The 27,243-nt window shown below is 41.2% G+C and overlaps 2 protein-coding genes across 2 annotated transcripts; one reads left to right on the top strand and one right to left on the bottom strand.

Annotated features, from left to right (window-relative positions):
• Nucleotides 1-726: 726 nt before the first annotated feature.
• On the bottom strand, nt 727-23,180 carry ift122 (intraflagellar transport 122 homolog (Chlamydomonas)). Its single transcript, XM_054608789.1, has 29 exons — nt 23,032-23,180; nt 21,395-21,461; nt 21,220-21,304; nt 21,058-21,136; nt 20,881-20,957; nt 20,683-20,749; nt 20,447-20,593; nt 19,570-19,645; nt 18,487-18,678; nt 17,949-18,087; nt 17,210-17,412; nt 16,091-16,228; nt 15,764-15,928; nt 15,355-15,552; nt 14,959-15,099; nt 14,506-14,559; nt 13,745-13,906; nt 12,116-12,282; nt 9,887-10,058; nt 8,509-8,611; nt 6,173-6,313; nt 5,968-6,065; nt 4,353-4,453; nt 2,969-3,134; nt 2,713-2,830; nt 2,498-2,626; nt 1,842-1,918; nt 1,561-1,725; nt 727-1,419 (listed from the first exon to the last, which is right to left on the bottom strand). Exons 1-29 carry the CDS (start codon nt 23,073-23,075, stop codon nt 1,333-1,335), a joined length of 3,558 nt encoding a protein of 1,185 aa, XP_054464764.1. The 5' UTR covers nt 23,076-23,180; the 3' UTR covers nt 727-1,332.
• A 72-nt stretch (nt 23,181-23,252) lies between these two features.
• Nucleotides 23,253-26,902, top strand: mbd4 (methyl-CpG binding domain protein 4). Its single transcript, XM_054608790.1, has 8 exons — nt 23,253-23,333; nt 23,874-24,138; nt 24,256-24,935; nt 25,443-25,508; nt 25,630-25,764; nt 25,850-25,999; nt 26,481-26,584; nt 26,672-26,902. Exons 2-8 carry the CDS (start codon nt 23,888-23,890, stop codon nt 26,744-26,746), a joined length of 1,461 nt encoding a protein of 486 aa, XP_054464765.1. The 5' UTR covers nt 23,253-23,333; nt 23,874-23,887; the 3' UTR covers nt 26,747-26,902.
• The last annotated feature ends 341 nt before the right edge of the window (nt 26,903-27,243 follow it).

Below are 27,243 nucleotides of genomic sequence, written 5' to 3'. Positions count from 1 at the left end.
AGATAAAACAGTCTGTGACTCTTCTCAAGAATGAAATACAGCGAGGGAGTCTTGTAGTGCGGCTGTAGTGCAAATGGGAGAGAGAGAGAGGACAGCTGGATCTTTTGGAAGTAAGATGTGCTCTGGAGCCCCCTGAAGTGATGCAGCACCTTTTAACAGGCTGGTCGGATTAGGGACACGCATGGAGCGAAGTGTTAGCAGAGATGGAATTAAGACACTCAATCTCAGTGTCCCTCTCTCTCTCTCTCACATAAAAGCATTACAGGAGGAAAGAAATCCGGAAATAGCTACACGGTATGTTAAGCATTTTCAAGGTGAGAGGTTACAGCCATGGATAAACAAACCCCATCATTACTGTCAGGGGCATCGATGCATCATCAGAAGGAGATGAGAGTGGGGAAGAGGACCAAAAGAGGGAAGAGACCTTTTTTTATGGAGTGGACCAACGACAAATGAAAATTCTTATTTGCATCCATGAAAGCTTAATCCCCAACCGCTGCATAATGCAGAGCTCAACCCACAGCCGCAAGAGCAATCAGAGTCAGTGGGGCAGAGTGTTCATGGCGTGCACTCTCACACCAGATATTATTTTATTTATTTTTTACAAACACATTCTGAAATTTGAAATAGAAAGAAGTAAATATTACTCTCTTTGTGACAATATTAAGAAAAGCCATTGTAATAAAAAAGGTACAAAATACTTTATTGAAACGTTTTTTTCTCCTTTTTTTAACAATATCAAAAATACATTTTTATGACTAAACAGATGACGTGTCGCATAATGTTATAAAACATACAGAATTCCTTTAGTTTAAAAGCCTATAGGATGCATTCATTAGCATCTTCTCTTCTACACAACAAATATAAATGTGTTCTATTAGGTTAAAATAGTGTTCTTTTAAATAAAGTTGTTTTTATAGCTTCTTTTTTTTTCTTTTTTACACTGTACAACCATGTTCCCTTTAAAGTGATGATGTAATCAGTGACAGATCAAGGTAATCTGATCCTAATAATCCAATTGGGTTGATTGGCTGATGGTGCACTTTTCCTACACTCTATAATGACAAACACACAAACAGTACAGGTATTACTCCAGTCAGTCATCCTTTGTGGACAAAGGGCTGCTCTTAAGAGGGAGCTCGAGGAATAGCAACACATTCACATTAACCAGAAGATAAACAGATGACTGTGACAAATATATTACAATACAAAAGAAAAGAACGACAAGATGTGACAAAATCAGCTGCAGAATAGAAAACACAAGGACAAAAAGGTCAGCATCAGGGCACAACAACTGAAATGTTCCAAATAGCTGCTCTCGTTTTAAGTAGATCAGTTTTGTTCATCGATGGGTCGGCGACAATAAGGGCAGCAGTTGTGCTGAAGCACCAGGAGCTCATAATCCTCACTGTGGAACATCTACGAGGAAACACAGAGAGAAGAGTATCAGAGCGGCCCAGAATAAACAGATCTGATCAGAAATGTTCAACTAAAACAGTGAATGAAAAACAGAAGGTGGACAGAAAAGCATTGTTCATGGTTCTGCTATGAATGCTGTACCTTGAAGCAGGTGGGGCACATGGTGATGCTGACATCGGGCAGCAGGGAGCGGAAGTATTCCCACTTGAGCGGCCTGGGCCAGCGTTTGATCAGGACGTCCCTCCTGCTCATGGAGCGCAGCGCCGAGCGACTCACCTTGACGGGGACAAAGGTCGAGCCCCCCTGCTGTTTGGACGCACACACGGACACATTATGGACCCCGTCCTTTTTACCCTCCCTCCAGCTGCTTCGCCCAGTTGGTGGAATATTAATCGGCTCATCTCCTCCCGACCTGCCCTTACCTCGAAACTCATTTTGGCTGTAAATGGGTCTTCCTCTGCATCATCCAGACCATCATCCATCCTCAAAGCCTGCAGCTCTGATTAGGTGTTAAGAACAAATACACACATTTCGACATCATGTTTTTTATTTGTTATGTGTTTTTTGTAATTATATACTTTCAAGACAGGCTGGAAATGATCCCTCTGAGATTATTCTAAAAATGCATGTTCCAAATGCCGATCAGTCGTGCCTGTCAGTCACATCGTGGCTCTGGAAGAACAGAGCAGACCTCAGTGCCCTTGAGTGTCTGTCGGCTAATGCAGGTTAATCCCTGCACTAGGGCTGTGGCTGCGGCTCTTGGAGGGTTAGTGTCATTAAGATGAGACAGGAGAGCCTCGCTAACCCTATTAGCTCAAGAGCTGAGATGACTTAGCTCTGACAGCTTACCCCACCAGCACAGAATCGAGGCCAACGCAGACTAAACAGCTTCTTAGAGCCGTCACAAGGCGGAGGTTGAGTCACGTGCTTTGTTTTTTTCCAAGAGATGTGTGAGGGCAGGGATGCAGCCTCTCAGGACCAGCAGGGTGAGGGGTTAATAATTCATACAAAGCATGCAAATCATCTGGAACTGCGTATGAACACACAGAGTGACACAGTCTAGGTGATCAAAGGATACCACCGTTGTCCATATCCTGCCAGCGTGCATCCCTCTGATCCGTGTGAGGAACTTCCAAGTCAATCAGAGACACGGCCTCCTCATCACTTATGCCCTCCTCCAGGTAGAACTGCACCAGAGGCAGCACCTCTGTGCACAGGGAAGATACGCTACGTTACAAACAGTGGTCCTCTGTGGCGAATACACCGCACACCATGTGTTTGTGTGTCACTGACCATATGAGGAGGCTGAGTAGATGAAAGGCTGCCTGCAGTTGATGCACACGCTCCCCTGGTTGTTCAGCAGGGGGTTGTTGGTGGAGCAGCGGTAGCACATCATGCCCTCAATCAGGTCCTGCAGTAAACACACACAGACGTTAAACCCTCAGAGTGCAGGACGGGGCGTGAGCGCTTTAATGATCAGAGAGTATTTACGAGCGATATCGAGCGAGTGAAATATATCGAGTATAAACATCCAGCTCTGTAAACGCACCTCGCTGTCGTGGAACGGTTTGGAGCGGATGTTGAGGCTGCCCAGCTCTATGGACTCCTGGAAGCGAGAGGGAATGTGCAGCTCCTGGAGTTTCTCGTAGGAATACCTGGCGAGTTTATACGCGCCCAGTCTCCGGCTCTGCTTGGCCAACGCGTACAAGGTGTTACTGATAATAATAATAATAATAAAGGTTAAGGATACCTAATGTGAGAGGAACACTGATTCATAGATATCCAATTCAAAACCAGTTATTTTTTATGTGGAAACATTCACACTTTTGTGCATTTATAAATAGACATAAATTCATATTCCCTCATTTCTACAACTTAATGAGTAGAACAAGAGCCATGCTGAGCCAGCAGCTTTGGCTGAATGCCTTTGAAGTAATACCTTGTTGTGTGTGTGTGTGTGTGCATATTCTAGTGTGTGCCTGTTTTTGTGTTCGAGTTGAGGGAGTCGTTGCTTATTTGTGTTTATATGGAGACGGATTGTTAGGAGAGCCGCTCTGAGAGCAGCAATGACAGGTCAATGAGTTGCAGCTGCAGCAGCTCCACTCTGGCACTCCTCCATCACCTTAAAACTTAACACCACTCCTCTCCTTTCCTCTCCACTCAGAGACTCTCCTGCTCCACCCACACACCCACGGCTGGGACTGTTGATTAATCCACGTCCTCCTATTGTGAAGCTTGTTTGGTGCGGCTCTGCTGTGACATTGTGTTTTATTGTTCAAATAGAGTCCAACGCATCCCGTCTGAGTCTATAAATCGAAGTTCAAAGTTTTTGGAGCACCTCAGTTTGGCCCTCCGAGGAATCCAGCTGCTCCGCCTGATTTCCTCCTCTAAGGCCGGGCTTTCCTTCCTCCTACTCTGCCTCAACTGTGTGTGTGTGTGTGTGTGTGTGTGTGTGTGTGTGTGTGTGTGTGTGTGTGTGTGTGTGTGTGTGTGTGTGTGTGTGTGTGTGTGTGTGTGTGTGTGTGTGTGTGTGTGTTGTGTGTGATTGCATTGATTTGTTTGTGTGTATTATTTCAAATTAAAGCACATTGTTTAGTGTGTGTGTGTATGCGTACGCACAAAGTTCACTAATCACAGCATTTGTTTAGATAACGGAGAATGTGCCACTTGCTGGCATCTCCCCCTCCTCCCCATCATCACCCCTTTTGTTTCTCTCAGCAGCAGCGTGGATTTCCGCAGTGGCGCCAACTCTTCCGTTTTCTATCTGTTTTCCACCAGATCATCATTACTCACTGTCTCTGCCAGTCTTGATTTCAGATTGGCATGTCTGTTCTTTGAGAGAGGAAGGGCCCACACTACTTTCTTCTAACAAATATTTGCTTGATATTTTTTCCGCTACGTTAGGAGGACTACTTTCTCATAAGGAAGGATACACTTTAGAGATGCCTGGCGGTATGTCCTTGGTGAGGTTGTTCAGAAGGAACCTGCAGATGTTGAAGAGCGTCTCCGGCATGTGGGAACTGAAGGGCTCATCCTGGAGATAAAAAAACAGTTCAAAAAGAGAGGCTTGAAATATTAGTCTCTGAAATAAAATTTGGGTGGTTTATATAAATATTTTAAAAGCTCCATCTCTCCTTTCCCACAGCTTAATTTGTTTGCATCCGGCTGAAAATAGTCCCACAGCAACTATTTAGTTATTTACAACCCGGCCAAGTTGAATATGCTGCTTAATTTAGCAATAGTTAGCTAACTGAAAGTCTTTCTCCCAGACAAACCCTTTCAGGCAGAAAGACTTCGTAGTAACAGTATTATTAGTAGTATGTAGAGCAACAAAACAGCTCAAGGGAATAGATTGTGGTGGTTAAATGGATCAAATTTAGGATTTGAATCCAGGAGTATGGTATTTGAGTCACGTGAGAGGCCTATTTTTACACTTTTCAATTTTTTCATCCTTATTGTTTTCAGTTTTCAGATGCAGTTTAGTTTGGTTTAGGAAAAATATACTCATATAATATAATAATATATAATATTTAGTAGGATACATATACAAATAAAGTATATAATGTATGCCTGGGTTGGGTGCAAATAGCATTGTTGTCTTTGTACACCTGGGTGCTTGTCTCTGCCATGCTATATATATATATATATATTTTCACACACACGATTAATTTACAAGAGCAATCACTAACAGCACTTTATCCCAAAAGTTGATCAGTCAAATCATTAGTGCCTGTCTGGGAGAGTTAAGGTGAGATATAGAGGTTTCCTGCTCTGGTCTGGATCACAGCGATGCCCCTCTATAGCAGGAGTGTGACCGAAGACCAGCAGAGAGCTGAAACAACAAACTGAGGACACTGACACAGAGCAGGTCCCCCACTGAGTGCTCAGAACCACAGAGTGCTTGTTTGTAAGTGGGTTAGGGCTGGGGGGGCTTGGAGAAGACCACTGGTGAAGAAGTCATCATGATCAATCAAGCAGCCGGTTACCACGGTGATAGGGATCGGAGAGGTTTCAGAAAGTGAACCGTTTTGACTGTTGCGTAAAGGGCATGTGTAGTTTGTCTCAGTTTGTCTCAATCTCAGTTTTTATGCTAAAAATCTGCAAAAACGTTTAATAATCCATCATTGGTTTCAACGTGAACTTAACATCATCAACTCTCTTTTGTTCACTTTACCCAACAACCACTGTGCATGTTTTTAATTTGTCCTTTACCCCAAGTCCCTTTCTCTGGGACTGACATAATCTCGCAGAGCCAGACCTCCTCCTTGTCAAAGCCACAGCGGTCTCAAGAAATGTGAGAACAAAAGTTGATTGGGAAATGGGCAGAAACACAGCGGGCTGTCAGTGTACTTCCTTGTTCAAAAAATTTGGAACATGAATGTGTTTGTACCCAAACAGAAACCTGAACCACATAGCAGGTACTGTTTCCAGGGCTTTCAATCTGACAGCCAATCATAAGGCTGCCTCCTGATTTGTAAGGCCTCCCCCCCCTCACTTTTTACTGGCCTGGCTATGAAAGATTAGGGCTGACAAAGTACGCGTTCTCACCGTGTAGCGCTGAATGGAGCGATAGACATGGTAGAGCTCAGCAAGATGCTGAAAACGCTCAAACTTCTTCAGCATTTCTTCCCTCTGGTCTTCGCTTTCTGCGTGGGACAAACATACACAGATGAACAAGAAGGATCAATAGGAAAGCGTAAATGCATTATAGCATTACAGTAAAGAAACTAACTGCAGTGATGATGAGTCTCACCTCTGGCGATGTCCAGACACTGCATCGACAGCATCCAGTAATAGTACCCTGCGTCGTTGAACCTGTTCTCCACCACTGCATTGTGGGTAAGCTGCTCGAGGACTTTGACGGCTTCGTTCTGTCGCCCTGCCTTGTGAAACGCTATGGAGTGCAGGGGAGAAAGAAGTGGTGATGGATGGATTGTTTATGGTGGGCCCTTGAGGCAAAAGCTGGATATCAGGTGCCAATCTAAAACACCCTTCTTCACTGATTTATTTCTGATGCCTTCGGGGCCTAGTTGTCATTGTTGTGGTATTTTTTTTTACTGTACTTCCCAGATGTTATTTTGCAACCAAACACTAAGCAATTATTATGACAACTTTTTTTTAATGAGGTTTCAGTTGAAGTAGGAAGTGCCTCTCGTGTCCCGTTGGGCTTCTGCGAAGATTAACAAGAAAAAAAAGCTACCAGACGTACATAGCAGTAAAATGGCTTCTATGAACGTGTAGGTCACAATACAAAAGTTCAAAAAAATATGTCTGATGCAAACTAATAATATATTCTGTCTACAGTCACATCTGGAAAGAATCACTCAAGATTAGCTGTGTTTTTTGACACCATCAGATTTTTTTACTACCGAATTTTACTGTAACTACCCACATGTAAAACACACCCACACATAAAAAAAACACACGCACACTGACTACATGCCACAACAAGCAATTTACACTCAATGGATAAAGACACATTTTTCCTTATATTCCACATGTAATAAGTATTTTCCAAACAGGGAGGTTGCTCCTGAATATCAAGTTCTAAAGCACTTTGACTGTAAAGCGCTAAAAGGACTAGCACCGTTCTTCATGTTCCCATCAGAGGGTAATGAGAGGCAGCTTTAGGGAATCGACCCCACCAGCGACCCTGCTCCCACAACCACAGCGGGGGTCAGGACATATTAGTGGCAAATATTTATCAGTCTACCTAACTGGATAAAAAAACCACATTCAGCTGCTGTTGGTTACTGTGAGGAAGTAACATTCTATCCCCCCCCCTCTTACAGAAACACAAAACACAGCAGTGGCTCAATCACTAACGTGTACTTAATAACAGTATAAATTGTATGCTTTTTATTTACAGTGTTGCATTTACTTTTTTGATCAATAAGAACACTGTAGACATCCAATATTCAGTTTTGCAAAAATGTGAATGGATGAAGCTGAGAAATATGACAACTATTATAAGATATCTTCAACAAAATGCAAAATTGCTAAATATCATGCTTTATGCAGCACGCCTTTCAATCCTACATGTTTGGTTGGATGAACATCCACCTACGTTGTCAATGTGGTCTGATAAATTATTATCAATTCTTACCTATGAAAGATTATCTAATTTTGGCTATGAATATGTAATATGTTTTCTATTTACTTATCTTTATTTCAGTTATTTATTGATTTTTCTTTTCTTTCTGTCTGTCTTTGTCAAGGATATATGTGTTTATGCTGGATCAACATTCCTAAAAAAATAATATGAATTTGTTGTTAAAAAAATAAATAAAAAGAAAGTGAAGAAAAGAGACATCTGGAATATGAAAAACAGTGAGTAAGCCTTCAGGTGATGATGAAAAATAAATGCAGCAGACCCAATAAACTCTCTCGAAGGAGCCCTGGATATTGAGAACCCCCATTCTAGCTTCAAGCCCCCGAAATATGTACCCAAGAAGTTCAGCCATAAGTTGTTATTCAGAAGTACCAGCCTAGTGGACAGGAGACAGACTGGAATCTCGAGACTCAATTACAGTTAATCTAGTAACACAATACCGCGTCACTAAAATACACACAATCAGCAAAACGCATGACCATGAGCAAGCTCCAACACAATCAGGCCTGTTCAGTCATGAGTTCATTGTCGAGACAAGACGGAGGGAGATTATGTAGAAGAGGAAATATGCCTGCTGAGATCATAATTATAAATCTATGAGCTGATTATAACTATGGTTACAGTTGGTAATCATCATCAGAGCCGCTTGTAGTACTGGTGATTAGAGGCATGCATGCATGTCATTCAGTTAACAGGCAGCTCAGATCTGGTCTACTCGGCTCCAGTGGGGAGGATCGTGTTTTGGTTTTTTTACAGTGAATACGGAGAATCTACAAGGAAACAGTGAAAAATGTCTGCGTCCAAAGCTGGCCAGGCTTTATCACTTCCATATGTAAACATTTGCTGTGGACTTCAATGTTCCCTGACATAATCCTGAATGCATACATTTTTAATAGGAACGTGAATGCATACACTGGAGGATTCCTAATAGGCTGACTGAAGGTGAAAGTGGAGCCCTGCTGGAGATGCAAACTCACCCTTTTGAGCCTCCTCAAAGCGGTCATTTTCCGCCAACCACTGGGCGTAAGGCACAAAGACGTCATTTTTGAACTGGGGGTGCTTCTCTACTAGTGAGAAGGCCTGAAAATGGACAGGAAAGAGCAAAAGAGAGAGTTTGAATGCTGTTTTTGTGACATATTGACTAACATATAGAGAACAGACTGCCCGGAGTAAACTGCAACTGAACTACAGTTGATTAGGGGTATGCAAGTTTCCATTTTTTTCCCATTATTTAAAGAAACGGATTACTTCCAGTCAAAACATCGCAATACAGCATTATTAACGAGTTTGGTTTATGAGCTAAATTGATTTCACGCTCAATTAAAACCACAACTGGGAGCTCTGACGCTGTTTGAATGACAGGATATAAAGAGCTGTTGAAGGGCACTGTGGACACACATGAGCCTGTCATAGTGACTGATTAGTTTAAATGTCCTGTGGTAAAACCTGAGCCAAGAAACACACACCAGTCGTATAATACAGTAAAAGAGCACAAGTGTAAGTGTGTGTGTGATTGTGTGTGTGTGTCCCACAAGGAGTTCTATGTTGTAGAGAAGAGTGGGAGCAGGGAATAGCATCCATATGGCCCATGCTGTAACTCAGTCTGTGCTCTGTCCTGCTCTCTGTGTCCACCTCCCCCAGCGAGGCACATAAAGCCCAGCAGTCCTCTCAACCTCTGCCTCCCTCCCTTTGTTTTTTTTTTTTGTCTCTCAGAGGATCAAATAAAATATCCCAGGAAGCCCTCCTCATACAATACATCAGAAGCATGAGATTGTGATTTGATGTTCTGTTTTTGGCTCTTCTGTTTCAGCATGCAAAATCGCCAATGAGCATCTCTGTAACGCCTTTAACTCGATTAAAGACCGCAGATGGATTTAAACAAAAAGGGATATATTTTCTTCTCGTCTGAGCAGCATGATCCGCCCTGATGGAGGAATTTGATTGGAAGCAGAGTAGAGCTTTAAAGCTGATGCTCTCTTTCAGTGCGCTAGAGCGTTCCTTGTGCTACTAAGTAATCATCATGTGGGCATGGATTCAGAGAAATCCAAAGCTGGATGATTAGCTCTGGAGTGTGTGTGTGGTTGTAAGTTTGTCAGTGAAGGAAATCAGGCGGATGTATTCTTATTGTTTGCATTCAGCCATGGTTAGTTGAACAAATACAATATATACTTTCATGGCCATAGACATGGAGTGGTTTATGATATGGGTTTCTGAGTACCACAGCAGTTTATTTAGCTCAGTCCCATGTGGTTCACATTATATTTATGTGATTGCCTCGGTACATTCTATATATATATATATAAGTCATGATGAGCAGAGCAGGTGTGTCTCCTGTGTGCATTAAGTGTGTCAGACCTCGTCCCAGTGCCAGGTTTCCACATGCAGCTGCACGAGGGCCCGCAGGTCTCCCATCTTGGAGTAAGTCTCTGAGGCATAGCCGTGGTGCTTCAGCCTCTTGAAGTGGAGCGCACACTTTGCCAGCGGTTCGCGTTCAGCCTTGTCCAACTTCCGAGCGATGTCGATCAGCCTGGATGAGAGGAGAGAGGAATGAACACATGAAGAGAGTGCAGATAAACTTTAACGGGGGGGGTTTCGAATTGAATTATTCTGATAAACCCAAAAAGAATTTAAGCCAGTCAGGGTCACTAGCTGAATCAGAGTCAGGTTAGAGAGCCCTGACTCTGCTCAGCTGCAGTGTTTATAGTGCTGACCCACTAGTGGCACTACAGGAGACCTGCAGCATGCAGACGATAGGTCAGATGGAGTCAGTGGGGAGTTCTGATATGACCACCAGACCACTGTCTTTCAACAACACACACTCACATCCCACATTCCCACAATGCATGTAAGAGTGAAAGCTAATGGTAATGTAATAATTCCCATGTGCACTTTCTTATCTATCATAGCTTTCACTCAACACATCAAATATTCCTTTAACTGATCCTCAGAGACACATGTTCTGGATTTTTACTTTTGGTGCCTTGTGCTACAACTATGAAACACAGATTGTAAGTTAATGATCTGGAAAGTTAATGATCTGGAAAAAAGTTAAGTGGCCGAATTATTTGAATTACATCAACTATTTCTCCCTCATTGTAAAACTCCAGAATATCTATGAATATGGAAACATTTTTCATTTCAAAACTGGACACATGATGTCTCCTATATCACTGAAATGACCATTCTGTGTGTGTGTGTGAGCTCCAGAGGCTTTAAAGTTTCCACATCACACTTGTTGCATACCAGGAATTGCTTTCAAAACTAGTTGTGATTAAACAGCAAAATTTAGATTCAAGGTGAAATCAGAGAAAAATGTCCCCCCTTCCGCAGATGAATGTGAAAACGGCCTTCTAGCCTTCAAGAAAAGAATGCAAATACAACATTCTGCAAAGTGAGGCTCGATAGTTCAAGTCATGTAACAATAGGAAAAACATATTTTTGAGTTGGGAGGAACTTTAAACTTCATCACATCAAATCAGGAATCTGTGACAGCTGAAACATGTACCAGATTCAACCTTGAAGTTCAGGGTTTGAATCTACATCTGGGTTTATATGTGGTACTTTATATTTGCTGGCACACTTTATACATTTGAACATCTTTACACCAGTTACATATAAGTATTGTTATTGGACTACACGTCCTTGCATCAGACTTCCTCTCAGAAATTATTTTAGTTTATGAATCAGTAATGCTCCTCAGATCCTCTGGTTGTTCTTTTTTGCTGTTCCATAAAACATTTGGTGAAGCTGCTTCAAGCAATTTTGTTATAAACTGCTGGAATAACCTTCTGAGAGGAGCTAAAAATATTAATATTTTACCTTATAAACAAAAAACTATTTACTCTTACTTTTAAGTATTATATTTTATGTTTTTTATTATTATATCATATTATTAAATCTGATTTTACACAGTGTCGTTTGTGTTTTATGCTATGGTTTTAGTATTTACACTGATTTTATTATACCTAATTTTACTTTTTTTTTTTTTTACAGTTTAACCATGATCAACTTATTCAGTGTCCTAATTCTTTTATTTGTATTTTTCGTTAACTTAAATTGGTGTGCATCAGACTCTTTATCTCTCCAGTTTCGTCTTGTTTTCGACCTGTCAATCAGTTGTAAAGCACATTGAAATGCATTTGATTTGCTTGAAAGGTACTAAATAACTTAAACTTGCTTGATTGCTTGATTGCTTGATTGATTGATTGATTGATTGATTGATTGATTGATTGATTGATTGATTGATTGATTGATTGAAACTAGCTTCACTCCCCTTATTTCCACTAAGGTAAGAGTTTTCAATTATAGTCTGGGCTGTAGATACCTAAAAAGTCAAAGAGTGACTTTTTCACCACTGACAGAAATTAGACATTTTGTGAAAATTGTGAACATTTCCAAACCTATTAAATTATTTTGTTCAGTTCTGGACTAGAAAAAGTGCCCATTTACAATATACAAAGAAGTATTTTGGCTGACATCTAAAGATTTGGGAAAACCATGCTTAGAAAAGGTTAAACAGGAATAACAGTGTGTCTTATGTTGAAGGACTGATCTAGAATGTTTCATACAGCGACTGGCACCTACATGTCTTCCCAGCCGTGTTCCCCTATAATGTCTATGGCTTTGAGATGTTCTCCTGCTGACAGGTACATCTCTGCTGCTGCCCGGGGCTCCTTGCTGCTCTTAGCCCAGTCTGCCTGCTTGGTCATCAGGATCCGAGTGCTCTTTGGGTCCGTCCCTCCAACGAAATCCTGCGAGAAACACCCACACAGTCTTGTCACAACGTTACAAATGTATTAACATACCAATGGAAAACTGGGAAATCCCCTTTAACACTGATTATAAGTGAGTAATGTAATGTGGAGGGAGAGTGACGCTGCTGTCAAGGCTTTTCTAAATCTATTAAGAGTACCGAACAGAACTCTGCTTTGATTAAAATGTTTTATCTACCTCATTGAGACTGTGGCATATCTTTTTTTTTCCGTATCACGGTCACTCTTCTCTACTTTTCCTCATTTGCCAGAAAATAGTCCGGATCTATATGGGAGAATTTCCCTGACATCTCTGAATCTTTCACTCAATGGCCTCTGATTCATGTTTGATTTGATCCCGTTGGTTAATACATTTCTTTTACATATATAGCATGTCTTCTCAATATCTCCCACAAAAATCGTAGGTTAGTCCTGTTTATTCAATTTTCTCTTTCAACTTGCTCCGCTCCACTCTAAAATACAAAAGCACAAAGTATGTTGTCATGGCAACAAATCACCTGCCAACTTGAAATAGGTTTAATGGTGGTTCTGTAGTTCTCTAGTGATTGGTTAGCAGGATTGAACCCCTTATGGAAAACGATTAGAGTGGAGAGGCAATGTCAGACTAAAGATGGAAAACGAGTATAAGGAGACAACAATTCAGTCTGGAAACAAGAGGAGTCCAGTTCAGACATCCTGAACCATGCAGGTCAAGGCCGAGACAGGAGGAAGAGAGTAACACAAACAGCAGGCGGTTAGCCCTCCGGTGTCCATCCTACCTAAAACAAACAGCCTGTAGGACCAGATGGCCCCACAGCCACATAAATATACAACAGCCACATCAAACACACATACAATCTGATACATGCGCACACACAAATATACACTAACGAGTCACAGTGGTGTCATCTGCCCCAGCAATGTGAATGTAAAGCTCGATGATCAAAGTGGCCGTCCCAACATGTAAACACAATAAAGCATGAATTTGTCTCAACTCCAACTGACCTCCTCATCAAAGTGATCACGTAAAAAAAAAAGCAGACATTCTCCTTTTGTGCTCCATTTCCAACTCTAACTATGTGTGTAAGTTACCCATGTGGAGTACACGGATATGTCTGTAAAAGCACGGTGTGTGTGTGTGTGTGTGTGTGTGTGTGTGTGTGTGTGTGTGTGTGTGTGTGTGTGTGTGTGTGTGTGTGTGTGTGTGTGTGTGTGTGTGTGTGTGCACTGATCGGAGATTCTAGTGATATATGAGGAGATGAAAGACAGACGTTAATGGGGGGGGGGGGTTTGAACACAGTGCAGGGCCCCAACTTGGCATAACTGTGCATGATGAGAAAAAACACATGTTCTACACCCCTAAAACATGCACAGCACTTTCCAGGTTATTCTGTCCATATTGATACAAAAGTATGTTTTTACATGCGTGCGTGTGTTTTTGTCAATCGATGTTTTAAATCACCTTGGCGTACTCGAACATGCGCAGGTCGGTGTACATGCTCAGGGCTCTGGATTCGTGGCCGGTGCGTTTGTAGAGCTTGGCTGCCTCGTGGAATTTCCCCTGGTAGGCATAGACGTCTGCCAGGAACAGCTCATTGTCGTTCTCACCCCGCTTCTTCCTCTCCTGCAAATCAGTCAGCACAAACACTGGCATGTGTGCAGATAAACACTCACATGCATGTACACTCACTCACACTCACAATGAGTGCAGGATGCAATCAGCGTCGCCTCTGAACGCACACTAAACTGTTACCAAATCAGTCATAACGAAATAAGAGAACAAATAAATTGTTTGTATAATACAATAAACATTTATTTCATATGACTGGAAAAACATATCCCCTTTATGAAGGAGAGAACAGCGGAAACTTTCTCCTGGCACTAGCCAAACTGAAAAAAAAAAGTTTCCTCTACTCTGCATGCATATTGTCAAGGAATGTGTGTGTGAGTGTATATTATTTGCTTGCACGTGCATACTGGACCTGAGGAGGTCATTCAGGTTACAGGTTCCTCCCTTGCTTAAGAGGTTTTTAAGTGTAGCTCCGGGCAAAGCATCGCAATTAAAGGTATGACGATCATCAATAATTGGGATTGACCCAGCATCCCCACAAGCCATGTCTAAACTTAATGATGTCAACTCTGGTTGGAACAGAAATCTGAAAAAAAGCTTGGCTTTACACAATAATGACGTTTTTTTCTTCATTTCTCAAGAGTAAGTATTACCTCAATGCTATTGATGAGCTCCAGGTAACGCAGGTCTCTGATTCTAATGAAAGCCTGAAAATTAGGGAAGACAATAGATCATTTAGAGGATGTTAAATGTGTTTCGCTTTCGCAGTACAAGCTTCTTCAAAATCCTGCCTTAAAGATTTTACGTGGACATTTCTTTAAATTTGGCTACTGGAGAGTTTGCAGATGACATGAAGCTGAAGAGCAAATAAAAGCAAAGTACTGTCACAACATTTGGAGGTAGTTGCTGCCATTTGTATGCTTTTATGGTTCTGTGAAGATAAAAGCAGTAAAAACGAGTAGGTCGATGAAACCTAATGATTTGTGTGTGTGTGTGTGTGTGTGTGTGTGTGTGTGTGTGTGTGTGTGTGTGTGTGTGTGTGTGTGTGTGTGTGTGTGTGTGTGTGTGTGTGTGTGTGTGTGTGTGTGTGTGTGTGTGTGACTGGCCTTCTTGGCTGTGTCAAAGTCTAGTCCCTCCAGGGCATCTGTGGCTAAATCCCTCCAGTCACTGTCGGTCACGCCTAGACAAGCGATCTGGTAGGCCTCCTTGAACATCTTCTTCTCCAGGTACTGGTACATAGGCGCTGACTGAGCGGAGCAACAACAAGCATTACAACCTTTACATTGTGAAAACAGCAGCAATCTAATCAATAAAAGAGAAGACGTCAGTACATCTTCACCACATATCTATCTCAATAACTGTAGCAAACAATGCAAGTAATATTTGTCTTTGTATTATTTAAGATTCATTGGCAATCGTGTGCTTCTATTTCTACATTACAACCACATGGAACACAGTCATGGCCTCCGAAACAGGACGGGCTAACAACATGCTACACCCACCTGAGGAACCTCCACGGCCGACATGGAGTAGACGTGGAGGCAGAAGATCTTAGAGCCGTTGTAGCCAACCATGAAGCCCTGCATCTTCTGCTGGTGAACAGGAAAGTTGCTCGCCTTGATGTTGAGGTAGCCGTTGCCAGAGAAGCACAGCATTTCCTCACACTGGGTGTTCCAGGCAACGCTGTTAGCATTAGGCTCCTAGAGGGGAGGGCAAGAGAGAGGAGGCAGGTTGAGGGAGGGTAGCGGGGACATAAGGTCTAGAGGTGACCGTGGAACACAGACCAGACAGGAGTACATGAGTAAATGTACCTAATGCAAATTATTACACATACGTGTTTCTATTTTTATTCCACCCCGTTGCCCCTCGTCCCTCCACCATCCCCTTAACCCTCTCCGCCGGCCCGCTGACCTGAAAAAGCAGCTCTTTGCTGTTGATGTCGTAGACCAGCAGAGTGTTGTGCTCGTCCACCACAGCCAGCTTCTTGCGGGAGGCGCTCATGTCCAGGCAACGGACAGAGGTTGACAGCTTCAGCAGCGTGATGGGAAACAGGTTGTCCACGAATATCTTCAGGATCTACGTCACAAAAACAAAAAGAGGGTCAGAACTAATGCTAGTTGTAATAAATGGAAACCTTTCTTCGTATTTATGTTCAAATGCCCAGAGCACTGGCTTGTAAGCATGGGTGTTATTTCTAAGGTTACTGACTGTCGGGTTGTATTTTCCCAAGATACTCACAGCACCATTCTTTAAGCCAACTAATAGGCCCTCTCTGCCTGGCGAGCCACCAATCACTTTGATGTAGCGAATTAGAGACTCCATCACCCATTCTTTTTCCTTCACACTGGTGAAGGACAGACACTGGAGCCTCTTCTCCTGCGGGAAAGGTGAGACGACAATTACGTTTAACACATGAAACACCGACTGGTTCGAAATGACCAAATGATTCAGTTTTTTATCGTTTCACAGTAAATCACACTCTGTACCTTATTTAAACATACTGAGAAAGGCCTTATAATTCTTAGCACATTGTTCTTTTAAACATTTCAAAGGTTGGCTCAACAGTACAAAGCAATGCTATGAAGATAAACAACGATTTGATTTGACACAGCCATACACAGCCCATGCAAGCACAGCTCATTTATATGATCTAAAAGCTGTCTGAGGCATGAAACACAGGAACGCCTGTTCGAGAGAGATCTGAAGCCCCTCTGTCACACACAGACAGATTTAAAGGGGAATAACCTCCGTGTTATGGCTGCTCCTCCTCCCTACCAGCCGCTGTCAAACACACAGAGACAAGAAGCAGAGAGGAACCCCGAGAGACACCCACCAGTTCAACAGACTGTGGTCCTTCCCCTTCATTCAACTGTCTCGCTATATCGAGTTTGAAGACGGTTGAGAAGAGTAGAGAGAGAGACGGAGGCTGCAGAGCACATGCACAGCTGGAGCCTTTTGCAAACTAGGCAGAAACATCTGGAAAACCAGCAATTCCGTGATATTATCATTCTTCACTGGGCTGTTTTGGCTGCTTTTGAAGAGCTAAACACTGACTCACTCTGCTTCCATCATGTTAATAGAGCTCAAATGTCTCCAAGGCCTCTTGTGCAATCTGTCAAGTGTGCATTAATGTAACTTACAAAGAACCAGAGTGTCACTTCAGGTCAGCGAGATTTAGTCTGAGAAGCATAACTGTTTGTCTCATTACGTGAGAAAAGACACAAAACACAAACAGGCTCCAGAAGAAGCAAGCAAGACGAGACATTTTAAGTAATCAAATTGAAATGAGTGTTTTGAATCATTTGTTTTTATGAGCATTCTACTGCAGAACAACTGTGCAACTAAATCTCCTCTGACCTGACACAGGATGATATGCTGGGAACAGACCACCAGCAGGTTGCATTCAAACTTCCTGCAAATCTTCTCCTTGATCCGGTAGTGCATGTCTGAGGAGTCATCGGAGTAGAGCTCATAGATGAGGATCTTCTCCGGCAGCTGGATCGCCAGACGGTTTCTATAGATGGCGATCTTCTTCACCAGCTCGCGGCACTTTATCCTTACTAGGGAATGAAGGAAATGAAAGGAGAGAGTGGACATTTTAAGTGTTATTATCTTAGCCAATGCATCCTATTGAATGATTTTGGTTGCGGTTATGCTGCTCTTTCCTGTATGTGTAATTAATAATGATAATGAGCTGACATCTCACCTATATGAAAGAAAATTCACAATACTATAACGAATACAAATAGAATATACATATGGTATGAAATATTGTTGAAAAAGCATTTTTACAAGATTTGATTTATAATAACAATACATTATAAACAACAAACAAAAATGTATAAAAACAAATCCTTCAATATGAGGTTTGAAAAAAGATATCCAGCATTTGAAAAACCCTAACAAAAATATTAATGAATGAATACTGATAGGACAGATATGGTTGATATTAAAAATACATTATATTAAAGTTAATGGTTTAATAGCTCAGAAAAAACTGCCTTTACAACCTTGATCATGGAACTAATCGTAATGCTTCCATACACACATTATTAATTATTAAACTCAATATCCTGTTGCTATGGCAGAAGTTCACCTTTTTGTTCAGTGATGAGGTGCTGGACGATGACATCAGTCATGCTGTCCCTATACGCATAGCGATCCTTGTAGAGGCCGTGAACTGTACTGAAGAGAAGTTGGTAGCAGGCGATGGTCCCATCCTGGCAGCCCAACACCTAGATAAGAGATAACAATGTAACAGCACATCCTATTAACACGTCTAAGAAAAGACTGAAAGAGTGGGAAAATGTTCCTGTTGCTAAAGGATCTACACCGTAGAACTGAGAGAATCTGCCAGCAGCCAATTTTCTCCTGCATGCCCCATCACTTTCAGCTAAATTTAGTGAAAGGAGAAAAAAAAGCTGCTAAGGTGTTACTGTTAAATGAAATGACTTGCGTATCTGTGGAGCTAAATCAGATCAAGAAAAACGTATCTAATGCAGACTGACATTCTGAGATGAAGGTCTGAGCTTCATCAGTGTTTTATCACCTCTTTTTATCACTCTGATTTGCACTATTATTTAAAGGTAGGGATAATTTCTCCAGACATATAGCTTCACAAGCAGTGGACCCACCACAAAGTTGGAGTCAGGCTTAACCCGGCACGTCCACACCCAGGCATTCTGCTCTCCGATGGTGCCGAGTCGCACGCCGTCTTTAGTGTAGAGGGAGGCCTGCTTATCAGAGCCCCCCATGACTATGTACTCGCCCTTGGAGAAGTAGCTGACGCAACAGGGGTCATAGGTGAGAGTCCTGTCTTTCCCAATCTGAGAGGGACAAAGAGAGAAGTGGACATTAAACGAATAAAAGAAGAAAAGTATAATTTCTCATATTTATTACCCAGGTGCCTGGGCCAACACCTCCCACTGTCTGGGCCGACGCACATCAAAGTCCAGAGTACATTAAACCATCCCTTTGTGTGTTTGATGAAAAAGATAGACATAAAAGTTTTTTCTCTGCTTTAAACAACCTCTATTGTATTAATGTTCAAAGACAATATGCACAACATGTCAGTCACCCTTCCATCTCTGTGCGTCTGTTTCTCCTCACTCTGTCAACAAAAAAAAAGCTGGCTGACAATCACTTTATTTTCTTTCATTGCTAACAATTCCCGATGTCGTAATCAAAACAGAATGTTCACTTAAACAAATAGGCCCATGACAATATATGATCCAAAGGCAGAGTAATGAACAGTGCATATTTGTCTATAATTACCGTAATGCCCACAGGGAATTCAGGAAGAAGGGGGGACATTGTGGGGGCCATTATAGCGTAGCAGGGCCACTTCCAGTGTACTGTTATGGTTTCAATAGAGCCTGACAGTCTTATTACAACAGGAAATGCAGGTCCTAAACTCAGTTAAGTGTTCCCAATACCATACATTTTGGAGAGATAAACAGACTTAAGTATTCTTGTTTCTTATTGCTATAGCAAGTGATAGCATATACAGTGAGCGGATGGCGTTTCCAAATGACGTTAGTCTTCTGGTATGCTCCATGCAAGGTAATGAGACCGCCTATATTTAGTCATCTAAATGTACTTTTCAAGAGTTTAAAGTGGCAGAGGAGAAAACAAAATTAGTTTTGTTAGAACATGTTGCACAAGTAAGACTGTGTCTATATAAAGTTAGGCATATTACATAGACCTGTGTTGCTCACCTGCTTTCCACTGAGCTGATAAAAGGACAGCTTCTGACCCCAGTCTGCCACAGCCAGAATGTCATTGTGCTCATCCCTGTGAAAATACAACAAAAATGACTTTAGGCATAAGCACTCCTGTCAACATACTGTAATATTGGGGCTTTGGTTGTTTGGGTAATGATGATTAATAAAAGCAGAGAGGCCATGCTTCACATAGGGGACGTTTGGTCAAGCCCTTTCCCCTGGCAACTGAAAAGTTTTAAGCTTTACCATGTTTGGATCCTGAATTTAATCTGCTTGTCTGGATATTGAATTTGTCTTTATCATTGTCAATAACAGTAAGCCTCGGTATCTATCCATGCAAAGCCTGTGTGCTGAGCAGAATTCACACTGTTGAAGCGTCCATGTGCAATACACTGAATCCAAGGCAGCAGAAGAGATACTATTCACTGGCTGACCTCTAGCTCTGACCTTTTTATATCTCAACGGGACTATCCTTGTTAAGTAAAATTGTTGAATAATTATATCTGGTGCATTGTCTCTCATCAATGCCCTCTTTAACCTTCCTCTGTGCCCTTTTCTCTCAATTAACCTGTTCAGCAGTCCTCTGTTATGGCTACAGCTGTGCTCCTGGCTTAGACTGTAGCCCTTCGGGGCTGCACATGCATCTCCCTCACTGAAACGCTTCCAACGCTCCCTGGTTGACTGCTGCCACCTGCTGGCCTCACGAGAGCTATAACAGTTCAAATGCAATGAACTCTCAAATGCACATTATTTCTTAAAATTGTGCCGACATGAATGGACAACACATAAGTGTGTTTTGAGCATTGAATCAAAGAATATGGGGAAGATAAAGAGCTTTAATTGTATGCTGCAATAATAAATGAAGACTAACTTGGAGGGGTTCCAGGCTATGGACCAGATTGGAGAAGACGAGCCTCCTGGACGCTCGATCTTGACCTTCTCCTCTCCGTTCTTGTTCCGAATGCTCACCACTCCGTTCATCATGCCGAGGGCAAGGTACTGGCCATCGTTTGTCCATCTTTCAATCAAATGAAAACCTTTAACATAAATGTGTCACATTGAAGTGTACCAATGTTGCAGACAGTTACAACTACAAACCTCACTTACCCACAACATGTTATTTTGCTGCTCACTTTATGCTTGTTCACAGATTTTTGCTCCGGGGACCAGAGACCTAAGAATGATGAAATAAACTTAGTCATCCATGGGGACAATTTGATTTTTATTTAAATATTCATAGGTTTATTGTATGTAATGAATACGACTTTAAAGTGCAGTATGGACTTAAACTCATGGTGCACTAACCAAAGTCACCAGAAGAACAGGAGGCAAGTTGGTGAGTGACAGGGTTGTAGGCGACGCACTGGATAGAATCATTGTGACTACAGATAAACAAATGAAAAAAAAAAGAAAGAGAGATGACGTAATACACACTTCAGAGGACACATTAACACTAGAGTGATGAGTAAAAGGGACTCTTACGTATATCTCAAAATGCCCTCCAGTTTAGAAGTCCAGATGATGATGCTTTTGTCAGCTGACCCCGAGGCAAACCTTTTACCTGCAGAAGAATGAAGTTAGTAAGATTACAATGATGGCTGATAAGGGTAAATAAAGAGTACAAATGAAAAGCCACTTGAGTACCATCTTTAGCGTAGGCCACACAGTACACTATGTCTTTGTGTCCTTTTAAAGGCTGGATAATAGCTCCATCTGCTACGTCATAAACCTGCAATGGAAATTCAATACATTAGATGTAATGATAAAGCAGTTATTCTTTAGATATGTGTTTGGGCAAAAGAAACCAGGAGAGCCTTACCAGGACACGAAGCCCTGCAGCGATGATGAGCTGGCTGCCATCTGGCTTGAAGGCAAGGTCATAAACACTGCAGAAAGGAATGACGGATTCTCACTCATTGTTGAAGTCAATATTGAGGAAACATGACGAATGTTCACAGGCTCCAGCTTTTCAAATTATAGGATTTGCTGCTTTGCTCCATTTCTTTCATTATTTTAAACCAAATAACTTTGAATATGTGTCTGGATTTTGGACTGTTTATCAGACTAAACCAGATATATGATGATGTTGAGCTCTGGGAAATAGAGATGGGCATTTTTCTTCATTATTTAACCTATCAGCTAAACATCTTTGGGGGTTTTCAGAAACAAATGGTTTATAGACACATTTTAAAAGGGCAGGTTAATCAACAGTAAAAAATTAGTGTAAAGGTTCTTGTTTACCTTGAAAATAGCAGTATTCAAAAAAATATTATCACAAGTACCACTTGTTTGAACTTTCTGGAGTTTACATGTGAAATAAAAAGCTGAAAGCTCCAAGGACCCCACCAAGGAAAAGGATTTTAGTAGAAGATATGATTTTTTTGTAAAATAATAAATAGACAATTGTTTTAATTGTCAGTAAAGTACTTGTAAATCAGAGGTGATGAGCCTTATGCTTGATCCCTTGAGATCTAGTTTTCTTTATTGACAGGACCACACCTGTTACATATGCACATTAAAGAACACAGTCACAGTTGATGTACATTGTTTCTCTGATATCACATATTTTAATGTTAGGATATCGGCCATATTGACCAAATAATTACTGTTTTGCTGCTGTTTGCATTCAACCTGATGCAGGTAGGAATGCACTAGATTTTATTGTCATGTTTTATTTGTGTACTAAATGGGCTACAACTGCATTTGGTTGTGCAACTCTGTATTGCATGACAATAAATTAACCATGAATCCTTGATTGTGACCACAACAACAGCTTTACATTACAGTTTAACATAATGTATATATATGTATATATATGTATATGAATATATTGATTGTGACCACATATATATATATATATATATTATATATTACAGTATTAACATAATATATATATATGTATATATATATATATATATATATACACATATATATATATATATAGATATGTATATATATATATATATATATATATATATATATATATATATATATATACATATATATATATATTATGCACATACTGTTAATTAAGAAATCTGCTCTATATAAAATCAATATAAAAGATTATTGATTCATTATATGAACCCAAGAGTGCAGATTTCTTAATTAACAGGCATAACAGTATGTGCTTTACACACCCAAATCTCGCGATAACTGTAAACGAGAACTGACTCCGCTAGCTTTACATCCACGTTAGCTTCAACTTCACGGTGTCGTAACACAAATGACACGCTACAATACTTGTAGAAAAAACATTTCGCGTGACAAATACAATACAATAAACAAAAAAAACAGCTTTAGTGTGTGTCATTTGTGAACGCTAGCCGTTAATTAGCGAGCTAATGCTAGCTGGCTAACGGTAGCCGGCTATCACTAGTTTGCATAGCAACCACCGTTGCTAACCACCTAGCGACACATCCCGGCATCCGTAAACGCAAACGTTCAGACTCTCACCATTGGTCGCGAATTGTCTCCTTCCACGCTAGAACGGCTCTCATCTCCACCTTTTTAACAACAAAAAGGGGCCGTAGAGGTTTTTATCAACAGGTTGTTGTCGCTCGTTTTTTCATACTAAGCTCCGTTTAGTGTTTTTAGTGACTCGTTCTCACTGCGCAGGCGCAGATGTGCTCGTCTACTTCCTGAAGTACGGGTGCCGGCTGGGTCCAATGTTGACATCAAAACAGAGCGCACACATCTATGGAGCACACACATGTTGTTGTTGTCTGCACTCCTGTGAGAAAAGGAAGGAGTACGAGGTTAGTCAACTATTTTAATGCTTTATTATGTAAACATCTGCTGTAAAGTTAGATCCATGATAAAGATAAAATAAGATAAGATAAGATAATCCTTTATTAGTCCCGCAGGGGGGACATTTACAGGATTACAGCAGCATAGAGGATAGTGCAAACAAGATCAAATATAAGTATTACACATGAGCAATTAAAAAAACAGTAACTGAAATATTATATAAACAGACAGAAACTATTATAACTATTGTATTGCACAGTGTATTTTATACACTTTATACTCGGTTTGCATTGCCAAAACCAATGTTTACACTGCACTGTTTGCACAATTTTTTTAATTTTAAATACTCATCAGCTGTACATAGTAAAGTTTTCATTCCTTTTGTTTATTTTTATCTGTATATTGTTGTTATTGTTGTTTGTTTTTCTCTATCTTTATTTGTATTGCAGAGGTTTTTAGTGTCATATGTTTAGATATATGCCTGCTTGATGTTGCACTGTATTATGGATGGATGTCATCCATGTGTCCATTACAACCACACATTTTAGGTAAAGGACCAGAAATGGCTGCTATTGTGGGAGGAGAAAGGCAGCTTCTGGATGATGATATGAAGGCAGTGAGCTTCAACGGTACTTCTCTCAAAATGCAAACTAGCTGTGATATCCAGCTGGAAACCGGTGAGTCAAATAACCAGAGTCACAAATGTAAGGATGGCTCGTGCCGTTTTTCCACATTGCCCCTCGGCTGGATCAGAGAGGTTAGGCAGCGGAAAGCAGGCAAGACAGCAGGCAAAATGGACATTTACATTACAAGGTGAGTCATTCTTTTCCTGTAATCATACCCTGTATTATAAGTAAGTATTGTAAGTGCTTTGCAGATCCCGTTAGACCAGCGTCTTATCGATTTTTTTTTTCTCTCTTATGTGCAAAGTCCCCAAGGGCAGAGGTTCCGCTCAAGATCATCCCTGCATGCTTTCCTCCTAAAAGATGGAGAAGGGAGCTTAGACATAAACCTCTTTGATTTCACCGCATCCAAAGACGATGTCGTCAGCCCTTCACGATTACTCGTCTCCAAAGGGAGACGGAAGACAAGAAAGAAAAGACATGTCGGTGGTAAGCGGGAGACAACGGAGGATGCATCGGACATGCTGGATTCACCTCCAAATAAATCTAAAAGAGCCTCTTCTTTACTCAGAAGTGATACTAAAGACAGAAAAGTGAAGAGTTGCAAACAAGCTGCACCTTCGACTCCAGAGGGGGATGTCAGACTGCAGCAGACTCCTCAGAGGGCCGGTCAGCTGAGAGAGAAGCTGCTCCGTCTGGATCCCTCCAGTAAACAACAAAACACTCCTGTTGCTCTCGAGGATGAAGAGGCAGACTCGAGGCCTTCTCTCCCGACGCTGAATGTTGAACCTGCCACTGAGAGCGAGAACGAGGGTGAGGATGAACGAGGGGGAGATGAGATACAGATTCACAGCAAAGGTGACAACACACCAAAATCTGAGCTGGAGGCCGAGGCTGACAGTTATCGGGATGAGGAAGAGGAGGAGGAGGTGTTATTACCTGATATAACTGGTGGGAGCTGCACACCAGTGAGAGGTTCCCAGAATAGTAAGTATGCTCTTCACTGTATATTTTACTTTCCTCATTTCTAATTCTGCTCTGTTGCAGTATTTTTTATTAACTTATGTGTCGCATTCTTTATTTAGTCTGAGTGTGTTTGAGAGACCCGCAGAATAGTTTTATTTATTCTCATTTCTTTGTAGATTTCTTTCTAAATCTATGTGTGGGCTCTGGAAAGAGACATCATTAATATTAACATTAAATCAAATATCTCAAGCTGAAATTATATGCAAAAAGTAAATAAAATATTACATAAGGGAATTCACTGACAGGACACACACACAACATGGCTGTGGTCAAAAACCAAAACAGAAAGATAGCAAGGCAGCACATATGGCCTCTCATTAAGGTGAAGTGTTTGCACCTGAGGGGGGGGATGTTCCTTTCCAGGCAGATGTGCTTGTGCGATCATGTGATCTCATTGATGACAATATATGTTATAAGAAATGTGTGTGTGTTTTTTAAAATATACATAATTGTTTCCTGTCTGCCTAGAGTCCAAGAGCGTCGAAGACAAACGGAAAACAAGTCCTTATTTCAGCAGGAAACCCTGCAGAGATGGTAACGTTAAAATGTCTCTTTTATAAATACAAGAAGCAAAGAGAAAGCTTGTGTGTATTTGTGTGTGAGACATAAAGCATACCTCAACATTTAAAGATACATGTACACCGTCTGTACACAGGCCTGAGCCCCCCCAGGAGGAAGGCCTTCAGGAAGTGGACGCCCCCTCGCTCGCCCTACAACCTCGTACAGGAAACCCTTTTCCACGACCCCTGGAAGCTCCTGGTGGCCACCATTTTTCTAAACAAAACCAGTGGTAAGAAAAGATCCAACATACACACAATGCATTGCAACAGTATTGTACCAACTAATACTCAAGTCCAACATTTTTAACAATACAGGCAAGATGGCCATACCAGTGCTGTGGCAGTTCTTTGAGCGTTACCCGTCTGCAGAGGTGACACGCGAGGCCGACTGGAAGCCCCTCTCTGAACTTATGAAGCCACTCGGCCTGTATGAGCTTAGAGCCAAATCAATTATACGCTTCTCAGGTAACTGTGCTCGTCTTTAATACGTGATGTAATTACAGTATTAGTATGTTAACAATTAACCATTCATCTTCTGTAGGGTACAAATCCATGTGCAATAACCCGGTAACTTTAAATTCAAATTGTTTACATATTTATTCAAGCAGCCTTGCTCTCTGCATATTTGCACTTTTATCTACACTTCATTGTCGTTGTTTTTTGTGTTTTTATGTTCATATATATATTTTGCATTTTATATTTCTGTGTAAAAAATAGTTAACTTTTATCATTTTTATATTTCTTGGAAAAAATTTCTTTGTTTATTTGTCTGTTTCTGTGTACCTTAGTGATTTTTTTGAGTCAAGTTCCATGTATGCGTACCCATACATGGCCAATAAAGCTGATTCTGATTCTGATTCTGATGTTGCCACTACAGATTTGAAATGTAATTTGAAACGATATGAGCGGCCAGAAAAAAACTAACAACTCCTTTTCTCCTGTGTAGATGAATATCTAAATAAACAGTGGCGTTACCCCATCGAGTTGCATGGAATCGGGAAGTACGGCAACGACTCCTACAGGATCTTCTGCGTGGAAGAGTGGAGAGAGGTGAGTCTATTTAGGATTGCGTTAGTTTTGTAATGTACATGAATGCCACATCACGTGATATTTTTTTATGCTTTTTTTACGTTAAAGGTGAAACCTGAAGATCACATGTTGAACAAATACCACGCCTGGCTGTGGGAGAACCACGAAACACTTGGAATCTGAAACTCAAAGCATGAGGAACTGCATGGAAGATTTTTCTGTGGTTCCGCAGACAATAAATCCACATATTAGTATTATGATGAACTTGCAATGTCAAACCTGAATGCCTTTTAAATTATGCAATGATATTACTTCTTCCTTTAAACTGTTTTAACTCAATGTGCAATAAAAATGTTTTAAGTGGTTTAAAAGTTGAAAGGATTCATGAGTGGATTATTCGGTCAATCTTCTGACTGCTTCTCTTGTTTCATGTCTTTATACGTATACAAGATCCCAAGACATCTTCTGACAGTATCTGGTTAGTCCATTGTCACAGGCTGGTGATCTTTCTTTTCGAGCGCACTGACACATGACCTTAAACTCCAAGCAGTAGCTTTCTTTTTGACGGGGGGGGGGGGAACCTGATTCCCAAGGCAACTGTTGCCACCGCAAACCACTCAGTGAATGCAAAGGCATGTCACAGTTTAATCTCTAACTAGTGCCGGCACGGTCATTTGCTA

This window comes from Anoplopoma fimbria, chromosome 12, assembly GCF_027596085.1.
Source record: "Anoplopoma fimbria isolate UVic2021 breed Golden Eagle Sablefish chromosome 12, Afim_UVic_2022, whole genome shotgun sequence".
NCBI classification, from domain to species: Eukaryota; Metazoa; Chordata; class Actinopteri; order Perciformes; family Anoplopomatidae; genus Anoplopoma; species Anoplopoma fimbria.
The sequence above is the reverse complement of the archived record's forward strand: the minus strand, read 5'-3'. Positions and strand labels throughout refer to the sequence as shown.

Bases quoted from the DNA above. Each gene is read 5' to 3' on its own strand.
- ift122 (XM_054608789.1), bottom strand. From the start codon at position 23,075: ATGAGAGCCGTTCTAGCGTGGAAGGAGACAATTCGCGACCAATG. The intron at 21,305-21,394 runs GTAAGGCTCTCC...TTTCCATTGCAG, and splicing joins CTGCAGGGCTTCGTGTCCTG to GTTTATGACGTAGCAGATGG. The intron at 1,919-2,497 runs GTATCCTTTGAT...ACACCTAATCAG, and splicing joins GCAGGATATGGACAACGGTG to AGCTGCAGGCTTTGAGGATG.
- mbd4 (XM_054608790.1), top strand. From the start codon at position 23,888: ATGGCTGCTATTGTGGGAGGAGAAAGGCAGCTTCTGGATGATGATATG. The intron at 24,139-24,255 runs GTGAGTCATTCT...TTATGTGCAAAG, and splicing joins ATGGACATTTACATTACAAG to TCCCCAAGGGCAGAGGTTCC. The intron at 24,936-25,442 runs GTAAGTATGCTC...CTGTCTGCCTAG, and splicing joins AGTGAGAGGTTCCCAGAATA to AGTCCAAGAGCGTCGAAGAC.